At 42.2% G+C, this 18,244-nt stretch overlaps 1 protein-coding gene across 2 annotated transcripts; it reads left to right on the plus strand.

Moving 5' to 3' along the window:
• The first annotated feature begins 879 nt into the window (after window positions 1–879).
• Window positions 880–11,866, plus strand: LOC122807746 (serine/threonine-protein kinase pim-3-like). Of its 2 annotated transcripts, none has more exons than XM_044078734.1 (6): window positions 880–1,371; window positions 6,075–6,175; window positions 7,304–7,354; window positions 8,426–8,789; window positions 9,548–9,724; window positions 10,172–11,866. In XM_044078734.1, exons 1-6 carry the CDS (start codon window positions 1,284–1,286, stop codon window positions 10,312–10,314), a joined length of 924 nt encoding a protein of 307 aa, XP_043934669.1. In that variant the 5' UTR covers window positions 880–1,283; the 3' UTR covers window positions 10,315–11,866. The 2 variants fall into 2 exon arrangements, with proteins under 2 accessions (XP_043934669.1, XP_043934670.1); XM_044078735.1 differs by lacking the exon at window positions 880–1,371 and adding an exon at window positions 4,315–4,820.
• The last annotated feature ends 6,378 nt before the right edge of the window (window positions 11,867–18,244 follow it).

Below are 18,244 nucleotides of genomic sequence, written 5' to 3' on the forward strand. Positions count from 1 at the left end.
CAAACTAGTTTGTGGTGAGACCAGGACAGCCAGTTGTAAATGATGTATATCTACTCATTTTATTTATTATCAGCTGTGCAGTTTAATAGCTGTAGTGCATGGTCGTGGCCTGGCTGGCCACAGTAACTTAAAACTATCATGGTACTCGCCAGAGACTGTAGAACTCATTAAAAGGGTGAGGGACAGCGCACAACCACCACTTGGTGTTTTCAAATGTCCTGTCCTACAGTGCGCGTCTAAAAGACACCTTTTGAGAGCCAACGGTTACACAGATATTCCTACTCTGTTTCTTTTCTGAAGCGACCCTAAGTGAGAGCCTCGCGGAGTCGCGGTTAGCGAAAACTGGAAATCAAACACAAAACCACGAGCAGAAGTTCGTTAGCTAGTCGCAACCTTAACTCTCTTGATACCTGGCAGAGGGGCACTTCCTTTATTTACTAATTTTGAAGTACATGTGCTATACAGCAGCCCAGCAACAAATCTCAATAAAATATATGTCACTTTTAATTCCATAAATCCCCGATTTATCTTAGTTTCCTTCTGTGCAGATTAAGGCGCCTCACGAATGTCAAAAAGCATTTTACTTTTTCTAAAAAAATACTCCTCCTCTTTAACGTAAGAGTAAGGGGAAAGGAATTTGGAAAATTACGGGAAAAAATCTGCGGTCATTTAAACAGCGCAGTGTGTTGTGTTTTTTTTTTTTTTTTGCCAAGTTTTCCCTGAGTCACCTCCACTATACACTCTCTGACCTCAGAAAAACAGGGTGGGCCTTTTGCTTCTTCTGAGACTGATTGGTCGGCAATGGGCGCGGCTTTCGTCATGGGCGGCCCGCTTCCTGCAGGCTGGCTCGTAGGAGGGGAGCTAGATTACCAGCTCCTATCTGTCACCGAGGGCAAAGTTTCCAGAGACTTTGGGCAAGTTGACACGCAGTCTACGTCCTCGTCGTACTATTGCCCGAGTCAGCACTGTCCACTACTTCACTGCCAAAAGAAGACGTGGTGTTCAAAGATCCAGTTTGATTTCGCTTTCACACAGCACTGATTTTTCAAAGCAAAACGTCTCGCTAAAATAACCACCACTCACAACAGACATTAAGGAGCACAGGATATTATATTAATACTTATTTATTTTTCAGTTTGTTTTTTGCACGTATCGAGCGAGTTGCTTTAAATTCTTTGGAAGTATTGCACTTTTTGTGTGTGCTGCAACAGCTTTCACTGTCAGCAGTTAAAAGTGTAATTCAGAGTCGTTTTTATCTGTTTAACTACGATCTGCCCATTGCAATGTCTATTGTGCAGGAAATCTATCACCAGAAGAAACTCCACAATCTCATCTTAAATGCGGTGTTCCCCAAGGACGAGTTAGCTCCCGGTGAGTAAAGTTAATTCTCAGAATTTGCAAGCAAAGCTGAATGCATGTATGTATGTGTTCCAGCAGGGTAGATCCCATGACAGGATCACCCCGTCCGCCTGATATGCAAACGATTACTTTCTCTATTATTTGATCGATTGCGGACCATGAAGTCATCAGAATGGTAGTGTGGCCGCATAAGAAGGCTGGGCTGGGTTCTACATTTTTTTTCTTGGCTGCCTAACGGTATTACAAAGTTTAGGGTGCTGAAATGTTTCTTCTAAAGTCCACGTATGCATTGGATGTGATAGTGTAAGTGCATTCCTTATTCGGTGCTAGTGGTCCACACTTGCACCGAAAACCCTGTTTTCTATGGCTAGTAGCTAGTCTGTGTCGAAGGACAACTGCACTGCAGTTTGCGGTGGTTCGGATTTGAGTGGAGAAGCTAGACTTGGTACTAAAATCTGTAAGGTATGCTTTAGGGTGTTGTTCCCGAAGAGTATGATTGGGTATAGATTGTACCTTTTTCGTGTTAGTAGTCTTTCTCGCGTAATTTCAATGAGCTATGATTATCTCAAGTAAACAGAGCTAGTCAAATCCCAGGTTGTGTTGGGAATCTGCAGTACAGCAGAGGTGCCTTTGCAGTCTTCGTGATTCACTGTTTCTTTACGTATTGGGTGCAGATAGTGGTTCAGGGCAGACCTCTAGCATTTGTCATGTGTTGCCAAATTCTCTGCTCTCTATTTAGGACTGTAAATGTAGTTATATTTTGTGTAATTGTGAGATAATAATGCCACACAAGATGCTTTTCATCACCTCTTCCACTGAATTGAAAGAAGGCTGTGCAGATTAGTTATTTTAGTGGTAATTATGGTCACCGCTCGGGGTGTTTGATTGGCACTGCTGAGTTGCACCAGTTGCAGTCAAATTTGACTGGGTGTAGTGAAGAGGGGGTGGTCTTTGAACACAGAGAACTGGTCTGATTGTCAAAGTTGACCATGAGAAATCGATGAGAGCAATGCCGTGAAAGTGACCGTTATACTGGACCACGAAATATGCAAAGGTCAGTTCTGTATTTTTTAGCAGCCGTAATTGTCGTGGTACCTGGTTTATGCATTGCCTTCAAAGCTCCCCTCTTGCTGTACATGAATACCCAAACCACCAGAAGTTTGCACGGTTTTAGCTAAACCCACATGCTTTGCCTGATACGGAGGTGTTTATATCCAGTTGTTTTAACTGATGTTAAAAAAAAGACATGAGTTTGCGGAGTAATAAGTTAATCAAAGTTTGCTGCTTATTTTGTGTTCGTAATAAGCTTCCAATTGCACATCTTCGCAGTCCACTGTAGTTTATGTTTTCCTCACACAGCTTGAGCTTACTTGTGTGAATGGGGCAATTGCATGCAAGAGCTTAGACAGCCATGGTTGTGTAGGACAAGGGCGTAATCCGTGCACTCAGATGAGTACATGTTTTCTCTACATTTCTCAGAAACGTAAGACTCAAAAGAGCACAGACCACAGAATGTTCAAATTGTTGCATGGGACTATACAAACCATTCTTACGTAAATATTTCTATAAGATCTACAACATATCTGCAAGTCCACTGGTAGTAGCATAAACAGTATTTCAACAGAGCAACCTCTCCCCGAGATTAACACTTCTCTGAATCAGCTTTTTCCTTACTCTATTAAAATGTAACGAAAGGATGAGGAAACCACACATTCACCCTAATGATTTAGTACCTCTGTCCCTTATGGGTCGGGGTAACATGTAAATGTTCTGTCTGGCTCTGGGTTATTGGCAGTAAAGTTGCTGTGCCTAAAACTTCACTGGAATGCAGGACTGTGCTTCTAATGATCCTCACGGATCCTAAGTGTAACAGGAAAGCGCCTATAAACATTATGGTTATGGATGACAGCAGTTGAAAATAATGTGTCCCTGTTCGAAATGTACAGGGGCAGGATTTTGACGGCAGCGTGTATTTTAAGTTATGGGTGAGTGGATGGGTCAACGGCATATCTGTGTATAAGAATATACCCCGTTCATCGTTGTAACTTGTAAGTGGTTGGGTTTTAAAAATGTAAACAAGTAGGCTTGATTATTTCTATCACGATGTTGTTTGAGTTGCAACAAGAGTACCTCAATAATAACTGTTAGCCAAAGTAGTGGTTTCAAACCTTCTTGCAGGTAAACAAAACTAATGCTATGTAATTGGTGACCTCTAGAAGCGCTGCAGATCAAGCAGAGACCGTCTTTAGAAGTTCGCTGACGCAGGAAATGAACCCGCGCCTATAATGGTTATCAAGTTACATTTTTCCATACAAGTTGCACAGGAGGAGATGTAGCAGTTTGTCGATTCGTACGCATTAGCTGGAAGCTAAGCTTCAAAAATAGTACGTGTGTAGTATTACCTATGGGTCAGTAGAGAGGGTATAGTGCTGCCCTCTGCTGTTAAAGTTTGGTGATAGTTTTTAACTATATGCAATGCCCGATTGGGCAGTTGCGTTTTTTCCATCAGCAGAGTCCTACCATGCGTCGGCAGTACTTCCAACATTAGTGTTAGCCTTCGTGAAATGTACTAACCCAAAACTGCATTTTTGCACTTACTCGCAAATATTGCGTTTATGAATAAAATGCATATCTGTCAATCTTGTGAGTCCCTTCTTGAGGACTACATTGTACATTGCTTTGTATATATCTAGGTCTCATAAGTGCTTTGTTTATACATGTAACTCGGAGCTTTTCGCTGAAAATCCTGGTCAATAAATGTAAAAACAAATAAAAAATACAGACCGAAGTCTGGGTATCAGAAAATTAAAGCTGTAAAATTGATGTACGAAAAGCCCTCAAGATTTAAAACGACGCAAAAATATTACTAGAACATAAAAGAAACGTACACTACATAACCTAATGCGTTCATTACTTTGTTCTAGAAAACTCTTCTTGCATTCCTTTAGCCACATTTGTCTCCTGGAAACGAGCGCGCGTTTTTCTCCTACTGGATGCTTCTAGTGTATTTTTAATCCGCGCGATGTTCTTATTTGTCCGTTAAATGTTTTCGAACCGCCTTCTACACGTTCCCATGCCTTTCCCTTCATCTCTTTCAACTCTCGCGCCGTGCCGCCCTTTTCGAACTCGATTGGCTAGTGGTGAGCCTTACGTGATTGTAATTGGGTGGGAAGAATGTTAATCGCATATGCGGGTGGTACATTCTAGTGGGTTGGGCTTGGAACAGTTGTGAATGAACGTGAGATATACGGTTATAACAATTAAAACGAAGTTTACCTGCCGCGGTGAAAAGAGTTAATTTGCGGGAGTTGTTTATTGAATTAAACGCACCGAAGTGGGATTTTATCTGCTGTAGTATCGTACGACATTTTGGAGTTTAGTAGAAATTTAGCAGAGTGTGGTGGATATGGTGTCGCTCGCATCAATGAAGACGCAGCTCTCAAATGGTTCTTTACTATCATGTATGTGAAATTTAATCCACTGGGATTTGGTTGTGGTGAATGATGCTTAATTGTTGCTACAGCTCATAAAAATGGATAGTTGTATTTACTATTCCGCTAATGTTGTTGGTGGCGCTATGGGTAGGTACCAGCGTGTCTGCAGGGACCCAAAACCACGTGGAGTTGGTTACTAGGGTAGCTGTGTGTGAAAGCAAATAAAGGGAAATTATATGCAATTATTAGTTAAACTGGCTGCTTTTGGACTGACCAGTCGAGCGTTTAAGAACTGAGTATGGGGGTTGTTTCTTGGGTAGGAGAGAATTCAGAATTGCACTGCTTGCTGGTCCGAAGGCTGTTTACCGAAGCGTGCCCCAATTGCTACTGTGGTATATCGTGCTCCTTTGTGCACTAGGTGAGCACTGAAGTCTTATTAATTGTGCAGGTTAATGCTGCCAAATTGGTTGGCGTCACCTCTTTGAGTCCGCAGGTGGTTTTTAGTAATAGCCATAGGCTGCGGTAGGAGCTCTGCGTGTTCTCTGCTTTTAATTTAACGAAAACATTCCTCACGTTTAGGTTCCGCTTGATTATTAAGCCTGTATTTCGGGGTTGCACTCTTAGCAGTTTAGTACTCTTTTCAATCGCTTTATAGCGCTGGGTGCAAATTTAAAGCTATATGCTAGGGACTCGCTGCCCCATGCAAAAGGAGTGAGTGCAAGTAATTATCTGCACGCAGTCATATAGTTTGGTTACAAGAGTCCACGGTGATCCAAGGTAGTTGTATGTTCTGACATTACAACTCCAGTTATTGCGCTTAACTTGAGTGGGGGGGTTTCACCCACGGCCGGGCTAGGCTGATTATCTAGTAACGATCAAGTCTCAACTTGGGTGTAGAATTTTAAGCTCGAGCTTCTTGTAATGAGCACTTCTTGTGATGTAAAATTTTAGGTATGGGTTTAATCTCACACCATATAGTGCAAGAAATTACATTGAAACAATTTTCAACTTGTACCGTTAACAAATGGTTTGTCTTATTAATGGTAGTGTATGTGGTTGCTTTATTAGGGAAGCAGTAGTACTTAAAATGTGCAGTGTTGCAAGTACAGGCTACTAGTGTAGTGCTGAAAGTGTACATGACTACTGTACAGAGTTGTGTGTTGGGGAGGGAGAAAGTTTGAACTTAACTACTGCAATGCATGTGCACATTGTATGCATTTTATATACAATCACTGTATTTGATTAAACCTATTGACCCTTTTTTTTTGTGTGTCTTTGCAGCAAAAGAGCCTTTTGAAAAATGCTACCAGGTGGGGCCAGTAATTGGCAGCGGTGGATTTGGAACGGTGTACTCTGGTGTTAGAGTGACTGACAGTTTACCAGTAAGTTTCTGATTAGTGAAGTAACTAGTATCTTATGTTTGTCGTTTAAGGAATGCAGGATGTATTTGGTAGTATGTTGCTGTATAGTGGGTGCGTAGCAGCAGACCTCCACTTGTGTGCTGGTGTAAGCACTGTTGTGGTTGTTATCCATTTTTCTGATCACAATGTACTGATTTCACATTCATCCCAACAACTGAGAAATGTAAAATATCCATAGTAAGTATATTTTAAACGGCATGGATTAATGGGGAAATCTGCGTACAAGAGAAGCTGTACACATTTGTATTTACATTGGATACAACTTTTCAAGCAAACCTGTAGGATACCAGCACCCAACCCCTGAAAGCAAAAGGGTTAGTGAGGCAAAAAGATTAGTTGAAATGATGGGTTAAAAAAAATCTGATCCCAGTGGCCACCTACATAACAGCCATGCTGTGAACACTCCTTGTGAGTTACAGAAGGGTGGCTTTCTGTTGACACTGAAGTGATGCAGACAGTTTGAGTAACTGGGTCCTTTTTTGCAGCGCAAGATATTCCTGCAAGTTTTTCATCTGGGATCATTACTGTGAGGGGTGTGTCACAGAAGCAAATTCAGTCTGTATTTTGTGGCAAATCTGCATGCATAGTTCATGTCTTTCAGCGTGTTTCTGTAGCTCCTGTGCTGCTAATCAAATCTGGGTACTCCAGGCTTCATCCATTGTTAGACCCTCTAGTAGTTTTAATGCCCCCCTGATTTTAAGAGCATTGTTTTTGTCTAGTGTTAAATGCCTTGTACTGCCTCCTGGTTCTCGCTTTTGGGTGCATTTTTTTTTTTTCCCTTCTTCCCTGGTGAGATCTAAATGCAGACCCCAATGGACTAATGCATAAGGCTTTAGCCTCCTAAAACAGGAATTTTGTGTCCATGTCCCATCTGGAGTGATATAATCTTGGTGAGAGGTTGGCATAATGGTTAAGGTGTTCACCTTATAACCACTGGGTGCGATTCTCACATGAGGTGATAGGCTAGGCTTAAAACTGCTCACAAGGGCAGTAAACTAATCTATGAACCGTAGTACTGTTTTATGATTCATTTTGTGACTTACATTGGTGTGACTTGATCATTCAAAATTTTTTTGTTTTCCTTTTTAGGTAGCAATCAAGCACATTTTAAGGGAGAGAGTCCTTGAGTTTAAACAGATGGTAAGCATTTATTTTCTGAATACACATTTGACTTTGAAGCTTAGGATTTTATTGTAATCTGTACGACTGGTTTTGAACTGAAGTCATGTGATTGCACATTTTTGTGCTTTTTAGGTGTAGAAATGTGAATGTCTGAAACTTGTATTTTCCAATAATTTTGCAGGTCATAACTTTGTTTTAGTGATTACCACATAATGCCACTGGCATATAAGATTTGCATGTCATGCCTACTCCTGAATTCGTTTGCTAAGCAGTGCAGTATAGCATTTCTTTTCCTTAAAGCAATACCTGCAGCTGATTCCTAAAGTCTGAGCATGTGCAACAGCTGTGGTACACAGCACTGCATTTTGCTGCAGCTGCTTCCATTCCTGTAGGCATGTTGCATTTCTTGCTCCTTGTGGAATGAATGGGCAGAGTTGCATAGGAGGCCTTGCTGCACCCTTGCCTCATTAATTGTCCAACTCTGCAGTTGTTTCTATATTCATTTTGGGTATTTAAGCTGTGCCAAAAAAAAAAAAATTACAGTTGCATAAGTCATGAATGACATGCTGAAGTTGCATGAAAACTGTGCAGTTTTAGCATATTGCTGAAACAACTTGTGTGCAGGAAGCCACTAGGGAGGTGGAAGGGGCCTTTGCAAATACACAGGGTGTTTTAGCTCATGGAGTCTACCTAAATATTTGGCCAGAGAATTAGCAGATATTGTGAAGTCAGTCTTGAGTTATTGTGCACAATTTCTTTACTAGAATGAAATGTGGTGATCTTGTACAACATGCACACACTAGAGGTGGGGAAGGACTTGCACATGCATGTGCTGCTTTCGTCTTGTGTACCAAGAAGCATGGTGTGTGCAGCCTGCTGTGCACCCCTTTTCTATTCTCCAACCATTTTGGAACCCGAGATTTGCTGTGCCCCTAGCACTTTTCATCTAATATGTAGGTCTATTTATGTAGTCAGCAAAAACTGTACGCTGTTTTAAATTGTTCTTGTGGCACGTAGGTGATCGATTTGCAAAGAGTAAGATTGTAGAAAGTAGTGTGGTTGATTTTTTTTTTTTCTCTTTTCCCTTAGAATAACTCTCTGGTGCCCCTGGAAATAGTGCTGCTGAAGAAAGTTTCCTGTGGTTGCAGAGGGGTGATCCGTCTGCTGGACTGGTATGAACGTCCGGATGGGTTTGTGTTAATTCTGGAGCGCCCAGAGTCTGTTCAGGACTTGTTTGATTTCATCACAGAACGTGGTGCTCTTCCAGAGGAACTGGCACGAAACTTTTTTCGACAGGTTGTGGAAGCAGTAAGACATTGCCATGTTAATGGGGTGTTGCATCGGGATATCAAGGATGAGAACATACTTGTTGACCTTCGGTCCGGAGAGTTAAAGCTCATAGACTTTGGCTCTGGAGCTGTTCTGCGAGACACAGTGTACACAGATTTTGACGGTAAGTTGAGTAGTTTAGTCCAAAGAGTGGTAGTATATAGTAGAAATTGCTAGCGTTTTGGCATCTTTTTGCGTAGATAGAAGTGTTCATTTGTGCATGGTTCTTTCCATCAGCTACTGGGTTTAGATTTGGTAAACCAGAGTTGCTACTGGCTTTAGATTTGGTAAACCAGAGTTGCTACTGGCTTTAGATTTGGTAAACCAGAGTTGCTACTGGCTTTAGATTTGGTAAACCAGAGTTGCTACTGGCTTTAGATTTGGTAAACCAGAGTTGCTACTGGCTTTAGATTTGGTAAACCAGAGTTGTCTACTTGTGTAGTTTTGTCGAGTAGAGTGCACTTGTGTAGTTTTGTCGAGTAGAGTGCTTATATTGTGTTCTGTTCCATATTTGTGAGGCAAGATTATGTGGAAGCTGTTTTGAATCCTTTGACTTAATGTCTGCTTCCTCATCTCTCCCAATTCTTTATGGGGTTTTTATTCCTAGCTTGAACGTGCAGGGTAATAAAGCTCATTAGTTGCTATTGCTATAAATCTGAGTGATATGACATTGTTTTGTAACATTATTAACAGCTATTTACTTTAAAATGTTTTTGTAGCAATTTGCTTTATTGTAAGAGTAAATGTTAACTTACTGCAGAATATTAAATTCAATATGCATTACTTATGTTCCTTTTGAAATTATTCAAGCTTTTGTGAAAGTTGCTGAGTCTGTATACAGGCTACACTGTGTAATTGAGTCTTAATCCTGATTTCCTACAGGTACCAGAGTTTACAGCCCTCCTGAATGGATCAGATTTCATCGGTATCATGGTCGGTCAGCAGCCATTTGGTCACTAGGCATCCTCCTGTATGACATGGTCTGTGGTGATATTCCTTTTGAACAAGATGACGAAATTGTGAAGGGCAAAATCCACTATAGGAAAAGGATCTCAGTAGGTAGGGAACATTTCTTTTCACTAGCCTTTTAAGGATTCACCCAACATCCGCCTAATATACTAGGCGCTGGACAATGGCTGTGCAAAAGCTTACATAGTTGAATTGCAAATTCCACTCTAATTTTGTTGTCCTCTGCCCTGTAGAGCCTACAACTAGGCCAGATGTGAAGCTTGTCTGCTACAAGCCATTGCTGAACTGGTGCTATAAGTAGAGGCTGAGCTCTTCCTTTAGTTTTAGTTTTTTTTGTCAACTTTTTTTTGCTGTAACACGAGTTAATAACCAAGCCGGCACTCACCAGTTCAGTGTTCTGACCACTTGCCAAAGGCATTGCGTTTTGTAAATAGTATTCTGTAGTACTTGCTATAAAAGTATCACTGAGTGACTCGTTATTAGATTATTGCATGCTTATAGTGCTGACAATGTTTTTTTTTTCCATCTTGTCCCCAGAGTGTCAACAGCTGATTGAATGGTGCCTTTCCTTGCGACCTTCTGAAAGACCCACGATAGAACAGATCCTTGCGCACAAGTGGTTGAATCCAAACATTCACTGCCCGTCTGAATCTTCCAGTACAAGTCAAGAAATTCTGTAAGACTGAGCTGTTCAGCTGTGTGAATATGGGAGTAAGTCTCAAAACTGGGCTGCTCGGCAGCGTAGAGCAGCGGATGCCATGTGACAAGTATCTGGTCGCTCATGGAGGGTCCTTGTGGCAATGTCTTTGAAAGTGAAGCATTAGTGCTGGGCAAAGAATTCAGCCCAGACAAGCAGGAGATTTGACTGTTGGGACCAAGCAGACTGGGGCCCTCCTAGTCCGTTGCTCACTGGGGGAACATGAAATATAGCACTGAAATCTACGAAAGAAGCTGTCCGGCTTCCAGATTTAAATGGACCCCCAGCCATATTGACTGGAGTTTTACAGAATACCTCTAAAATTATGCTGCCTGGTGAATTGATTTCAGTTTTACAGTAAATGGCCAGTGAGTACATGAGGAATGCTAGCTTCCGTTAGGAGTAACCTACAATTTGTAATTGTGTAGTTTATATGTAAAGCCAATGTCCTCATCTTTCATAAAACAAAAATTGTATTTTTCAAGTTTAAAAAGGGGGCCAGCTGAATGTAATTTTTAAGTGAATATGTCTAATCGGTGTTGTGAAGGAATGTAAAAATGTATTTGCAAGGTTAAACTGACGTTTCAATATTATGCAGATGTGATGTGGCACAGAATGAGACTTTAAGGTCAATACTGGTGTGGAAGCCACTGTCTGTTGTATAGGTCAGGTATCTTGCAGGGAGTAGCATTTCTTGTGTACAGCTGAACTGAAACTAGTTTGGTAACATGGTGTAAGTGGTTGACATTCAGAAGTGGAGTTTATATAACTTGATCTCATTTTGGGAGTGTTTTACAGAGAAATCTTGACAACTCTCAACAGAAATCGGATAGTGCCAGTTACTGTCGTGTATGCTAGAACATTGTGATTTTATTTTTTAAATGTTTTCCTCAGGGAACTAGATATTTATTGGTTCCTCACAATGCTTCCACACGAGGCATGGAGGAGGAGTTGTACTTCGAAAATACTTTATTTTAATGTTTGGGGGGGTGGGCAATGTGTTTTTTTATTGGAGAACAAAACACTTTTAAGTTATGACTCAGTTGCTCCGCCTTCCCCAAATCACCTTTCTTGCACCTGCCACTATAGTTTGCAAAATGTAAGTGTAGTCTGGGTGCCCTTTAACTTTAGATCTTTACTTTACTGTATCCCGTTCTGGCATGAACTGGGATCGTTGGACCATCACTTAATTTCTGCAGTTGGAGGCTTGTTAACATTGAAAGCCAGCAAATGTTGCGCTAACCATATCCAATGTATCCTTCCTTTCATTCCATTACTACCACTGTCAAAGGCCAGTAGGCTTTTTTTTTTTTTTTTTTTTTTTTTTTTTACACAAAAATCTTGAGCAAACAATGTAAAATTTTTGCAATGGTGCAAGTCTCTCGTGTTTTATGAAGGGTTTATTTATAATTTGTTTTAATTTAAAAGCTGAAAGTCATTTATTTATGAAGTTAGCTGACCAAGCCTGCTGTTTTGATTTTTGGACAGTCCTTTTAATTTATCTGCCATCTCACCAATAAATATTTAAAACTGTAGAAAATGTGTCTGTTATTGACCAGAGAGCACATTAAATTTTGCCTTGCACATGGAACTGGCTTTGGTGCAATTCCAAAGCTTATCGTACTGGGGAATTGTCCTGCATGCCATAAGGTAGATAATTACTTTCTCTAGCTTTCAAAGTGTGAAATGACTGAAATCTATAGAAAGTTGGGCCTGAAAGTAATTGAGTTGCCCTGCTCTTTGAAGTGAGCGCCGTAAGGCATGAAGAGATGCTGGAATAAAAAGGTTCTGCACCTGCTTAACCACTTTCAAAACCAAGCTCTGTTTTAGGACTGCAGGTTTGACCACCTAGATGTTTCCTATGTTCTCCTGTTGAATAGACAATGACCCCCTTTTTGGTGGGGGGTGCCATACAGGCTTTGTCAATGGGGAAGCAGAAGTGTGGTGGTATATTGCAACACTGCCTGTGTTTTATTACTGCGCCACATATTGAGATTTGGGGTATTAAGCAGGGACTCATATTAGATGCTGGGTTGAGCTGTTCAGTAGCCTTGACACTTGGGAGGGAAACTAGCTTAGCTGCAGCACTGAAAATATGATGAACAGGTTCAAAGGGTAAATTGGCCTCTGTCAAGGCTAGCTGCTTAGAGGAAGACATTGGAAGTAGAAGTTGTAGTAATAGTGGGATGTAGTACACGCGAGTTTGCAAATAAATGAAAGACCTCAGAAGGAAACTGGCTCCATGAAAATTTAATGGATACAGGGTGACAAGGGCATAGGAAAGAAGCACACCCAAGCACTAAGAGTTAAGTGGTGAAGTATTAAGAGGATATAAAAGGATAGATGTGAATAAGTATCTAAGGGAGTATTGATCGGTTCTCTGATTCATCTTCTCCACAAAGTGCAGCACTTGACAGTAAATAAGAGGGTAGGGCATCAGTGCTGAAGAGATCTTAGCAATGGCAACATTTAAATTGTAGGTGAATAAATGAACTGTGCAAGAGTATACAGAAGATGGGGAAAGAGAAGAAACAAATTAAAGGGGTAAAATTTGCCAGTTAAGGGGAAAAGTGAAATTGTGAAGTAGGATGGAGTGGAATAAATTGTGAAGTAGGATGGAGTGGAATAAACAGGAAGTGAAACTGAAGATCTGTCCTGGGAGCTGGAGCTTTAGGGTCTTCCTCCATTCCACCTTTTTTGAGTTCTTCAGTTTCTATCTCTTCCTCCTTTGGCCTTCCATAGAGTCCTCTCACTACTGAAAGAGTGGCTCCCTCTTTCATATCTGACCATACCTCAAATATTCTGCAGCAGTTGCTTTTTGTTGACCATGACAGCCAGTTTCCTAACCTTAGGGGAAGTATAGACTACTCAGTCTGGTTCAGACCCATCCCCAGATATTCCCAAATGATGGGCGCATAGAAAGCAGAAGCGCAAAATAAAGCGATGGGATTAATCACTAAATCCCTTGGTAGAATTCAAGGATTTGGAGAAACTGGAAAGTTCCCCTAACTCCCCCTCTTCCGGGTATTTCCTTCAGAGAAATTCTAGAATTGGTCAAAAGTGGGTTTGTCCACAGATAATGCCTTTTCCTTGAATCTGCCTTCCTGAAGGTTGTTGTGGCTGGCTGATGTTAATCCTGTTTCACTGTTGCAGTCAATCCTGCTGGCAGGCTACCCGCAGTCTGCCTGAATTCCAAAAGTCCGGGTCTGGCATCTGTTGCTGTCGCCTCCTCCCTGACGGTGCGCCAGGGGTATAAAAGATGCAGCTGACACCATTTTCTTCTGTCTGTGGCAAGTGCCAGTCGGCCGACTCATGAGATTTTCAAGATTTGTTTTTTCAGATCCGAAGTCTTCATTAAAAGCTAAGTACCCCATTGGGGAAACTTTTCTTGCTCCAGACCGATGTCAGAAAAAGTTAATTATATTTTTTGTGGGAAGCAAATACCTCATTCTTACTGTAGTCCTTGCCTAGGCCTTGCCCACAATGTTGTTAGTTGTTGATTTTGTGCTAGATTTAACCAACACACTAAGTGTCTGTTCGACTTTGCTTTTCATTACTTTGGCAGACGATTTAATTGTATAATGCCATCGGAACAGTGGACTACCAGAGTTTACAAAAAAATACAAGGACAGGCATCAAGTCCAAAACAGACTAGGCTTTTTCTAGGCCAGTTGCCGGTTCTCAGTGAGGTGCTTTTGCAGCCCCTGACGACTGCTACTTTAGAGCCACAGGCCAATACAAATTCCTATGTGGAGTACCAGGCCTACAGAAACAAGGTATTGGACCATCGGAAACCATTCCCTCAGATGGGTCCGGAGCTGTTGAGCGGGCAACTGCTTCTGAGGGTGTTTTTAGGCCTACACAATTATGTTAAAACTACTTCAGCTTCAGAGGCAAAAACTGAAGAAACTAGTACAACAGCCCCATGGACAGGCTTCCATGTCTAAAAAAACAGATGCTCAAAATGGCCGAAGACCTGATTACTTTGATCAGGGGTTCTCATCCCCCTCTTGACAAGAGGCCTAGGCAAGACGGAAAATGAATCTTCAGATTGGGTTTCCATTTCATCTGATTCCTCTAAGAATCTATCCCCTCAGCTTCTCCACCTGAGAATTATTCTTTTGGGGAAACACTGCATACCATGATGGAGCATTTCCACTGGGAGAGCCAGGATTATTCAGAATCTAAGAGGCTCACTCTTTAACTGCCTCAGCACAGGCCTCTAACCCACCTGTGCTAGACATTGTAGATGTATTTTTGGAGTCCAGTCTGACTCCAGGCTCCTTGCCTCCAGCTCCTGTTAAGCCAGACAAATACTACAGGGTTCCAGACTCCCACATATTTCTTTTAAACCCTGCTGCTGACCCAGAAACTTCTCTCAGGGTCCCAAGGGGGTCAAGGCTTCCACTGCAAAAAAAAAAAATAAAACACCTCTGACAGATTCCAGGGCACTGGACAGATGGGGTAAAAATATTTACAGTTCTGCTACCTTGGCTATAAGGGCTTTAAATTGTCAGTTTCACTCACTGCTTAAACAGAAAATGTCGCCATTTTCTGAATGTGCAGAAAATAAAGAAATGCAGGATTTATTGCATGCAGCTGAATAAGTACAATCTGGTTTTGATTCTTTGGAGGCCTCCTGCAGAGCTGCTGTTACGGGTTCTGTCATTAGGAGGCATGCTTGGTTAAAGGAACAGAATCTGCCTGATCATGTTAAAGCAAAATTACTAGATGCTCCATTACAGCACGATACCTTGCTTGTGTTGAAGCAGAAGAGGCATTGAAGAAAATGGAGGACAGGGCCAAATCTATGCAGACAGTCAAGGATTTCTTACAGGTACAGCCTCCAAGATTTAGCAGACACTGGCTTACAAAGAATTGGTCCTTTCCAGTGTCAGGCCACAAAGAGGTAGATAAGATGCCCTAGGGGCAGATCCCAGTCCCAAGGCTCATACAGGTCTAAACAATGGGGTGCTTCTACCTCCAAAAGTGGAGAAGACAAGTCACAGCCATAGAAAGCAGTCCCAATGACTTCCCCCTGCCAGGGCCAAGCACTTGTCTACTGGCAGCTCCTTTAGGGGGAAGACTACCACTTTTTTCTCAACTGGCACCTAATCGCCCAGGACAAATGGGTCTTGAACATAGTGTCACAAGGTTATAAGTTCCACTTTCGCACCCTGTATGCCAGACCTGCCAAAAAATCAATAGGCAGAGGCACAAAAGTTGCATCCCTCATGGACATGTGGGGGGGCATTCAGCAAGAGCAGGGATAAGGATTTTACTCGGGAGACCAATACTGGACTTGTCTATTCTAAACACTTTTCTGGACGTTCCAAAATTCAAAATGTCGACTCTGCTGCAGCTTCTGCCAATGCTGGGCAAGAAGGCTTGGCTTGCCTCTTTGGACCTAAGAGGCATATCTGCATGTCCCATCAGACAATCTTGCAGATGATACCTCAGATTCATAGCTGGTTCAAAGCGCTACCAATTCTCTGCACTGCTCTTTGGCTTGTCTGCTGCGCCCAAGGTCTTCACAAAATGCCTGGCACCAGTAATTGCTTTCTGCAGACAAAGGGGAATTCAAATATACCCTTACTTGGACGTTTGCCTTATTCAAGCAGAGAACAAAAACATTCTACTGAAGCATCTGGCGTTTGTAAAATGATTACTAATTTGCCTAGAGTACACTGTAAATGAAAAGATATCAAAACTAGTATCCTCTCAAGAGATAATATTCCTGGGTGCAAGCTTAAATACAACTGGCTTTTCTCACGCCAGACAAAGGCAACTGACTACTTATTGGCAACAAACACTCTACTGCAAGAAAAATTCTGCAGGCTTTGGGCTTCATGGCATCCTGCATTCTGCTAATTCCATATGCAAGACTGCATAAGAGGAAACTACAATGGTATCTAAAGTGTTTGGACTCCACATTGCCACAGCCTGGAAACAATTACACTCATTCCCTGCCTACAGCAGGAGTTTTGATGGTGGGCAAAGGCCTTTCCCCCACTGCCTCTCCTCCCCACGGTACTCCTAAAGGTCAGACAAGAGAAACCAACAATGATACTGATTGCCCCAGACTGGCCCTGCCAGCACTGGTACCCAATCCTAAGGAGCTTGACTCTGCCCAGCATGGGCATTACCTCAAATTCCTCACTTACTGACCCAACAAAACAATCCCATCCTGCACAGCCAACTCAGGACCTTAAATCTGGCAGCATGGCGGATAATGTAATTTTTCAAAACACACCCCTCTCTAAAGCGGTTATGGATGTTATCTTGGAGGCCTAGTACCAGAAAATGTTATGCAGAAAAACTGAAGAGATTCTGTCCTTGGAACCAGACACAAGGAATTTACATGATTGTACCAAATATCCCTCAGATTTTGCAATACTGAAATGCTGGACAAAGGCCTATCCTTTAAATCAATTAATTCATGCTCCTGCTATATCAGCTCATTACAATACAGAGCCACTTTTTTTTTCTCCTCCTTTATTAAGGCAGTACCTCAGTGGAGCCAAAAACTTTATGGCCTCAAAGGAGATCACCAATGCCTGCAAGGGACCTCTATGTCTTGGAAAAACTCACTCTGCCTCCTTTTGAGCCGGCTGCTACAGCTAATATAACATTTTTATCATGGAGAACAGCTCTGCTCCTAGCAATAACCTCTGCAAGACGAGTCTCAGAGCTACAGGCACTCATGGCTGTGGAATCTTATTTTCCATCCAGATAGGGTTTCTCGAAGGACAAGCCCCACTTTTATGCCTAGTCCAGTGTGGCCCTCAACCAGACTATTCATTTGCCTACCTTTTATCCAAACCCACAGAATAAGAGTGAGAAACGTCTGCATTCTTTGGACATAGCTGCGCTTCTACTTGGACAGAACCAAGTCTTTCAGAAAGACTGAGCAATTACTGGTAGTATATGCTGCAGGAGACTGAATGGATAGATCACTGCATTAGTCTGCTATTCTCAACATGGCAAATCTGTACCTAAGGGCGTTGGGCCACATTCAACCAGAGCAGCAGCAACTTCAACAGCCTTCCTCAGTGGAGTACCAACCAAAGGCATTTTAGAGGCTGCAACCTGGAGTTCGGTGCATACTTTTACAAAGCACTTCCACTTATCTCTCTACTCCAAATCCAGGGCAGGCTTTGCCACTGTAGTTCTGCAGGGCCTCATAGCTGCTCCTAATTCTATTTATTTCCAGCCACCCAATCTTAGCTTTGGGGTTCAATCCAATTGTAATGATTGCAACAGTGAAACACGGACCTAGTACAGTTGTGTACCTACCATAAATGTAGTTAGTGTATTCACTGTTGCAGTCCAGGTTACCCACCATCCCCCTTAACTTTGCTGGACCTTATCTGTACTTCTATACAATCTATGTGGTGTATTTGCTTGTAGAAGAAGGAAACTTGTTACTTAGTGCATGTATGCTTATTGACATTTTTAGCCTAACCTTTTGGGGGCACCTGACATCTGGGGCAAGAAAAACTGAAGAAAATGGTGTCCTCTGCATCTTTTATACCCCTGGCGCACTGATGTCAGGGAGGAGGTGACCAACTGATGCCGGACCTAGACTTTGGAATTCAGGCAGACTGCGGGTAGCCTGCCAGCAGGATAACCCAATTGTAATGACTGCAACACTGAATACACTCCAACATCTACATTTATGGTAGGTACATCCTAGTTGGTTCCCACTCCAGATGCCCTCATTGATCTAGTGGCTCAGGAAGCCTGGAAGGAACCAAACTACAGCAGTGCCTATACCCCAGACCCCCTTAACACTGAGTATGGAGACTTCAGTGCTGACCTTTGATCGGATATTGGCTCCTATGACTGTTCCTGCTTTGGCACCATCCACGGCCATGGTGCCAATAGTTTCTTCAGCTCCATCTGCTCCAAAC

The sequence above is a fragment of the Protopterus annectens genome, chromosome 7.part1, assembly GCF_019279795.1.
Source record: "Protopterus annectens isolate FY-2018-M chromosome 7.part1, PAN1.0, whole genome shotgun sequence".
NCBI classification, from domain to species: domain Eukaryota; kingdom Metazoa; phylum Chordata; order Ceratodontiformes; family Protopteridae; genus Protopterus; species Protopterus annectens.

Coding starts and splice junctions, on each gene's coding strand:
- LOC122807746 (XM_044078734.1), top strand. CDS start 1,284: ATGTCTATTGTGCAGGAAATCTATCACCAGAAGAAACTCCACAATCTC. Junction 1,372..6,074: donor CAAGGACGAGTTAGCTCCCG/GTGAGTAAAGTT, acceptor GTGTCTTTGCAG/CAAAAGAGCCTTTTGAAAAA. Junction 6,176..7,303: donor GAGTGACTGACAGTTTACCA/GTAAGTTTCTGA, acceptor TTTCCTTTTTAG/GTAGCAATCAAGCACATTTT.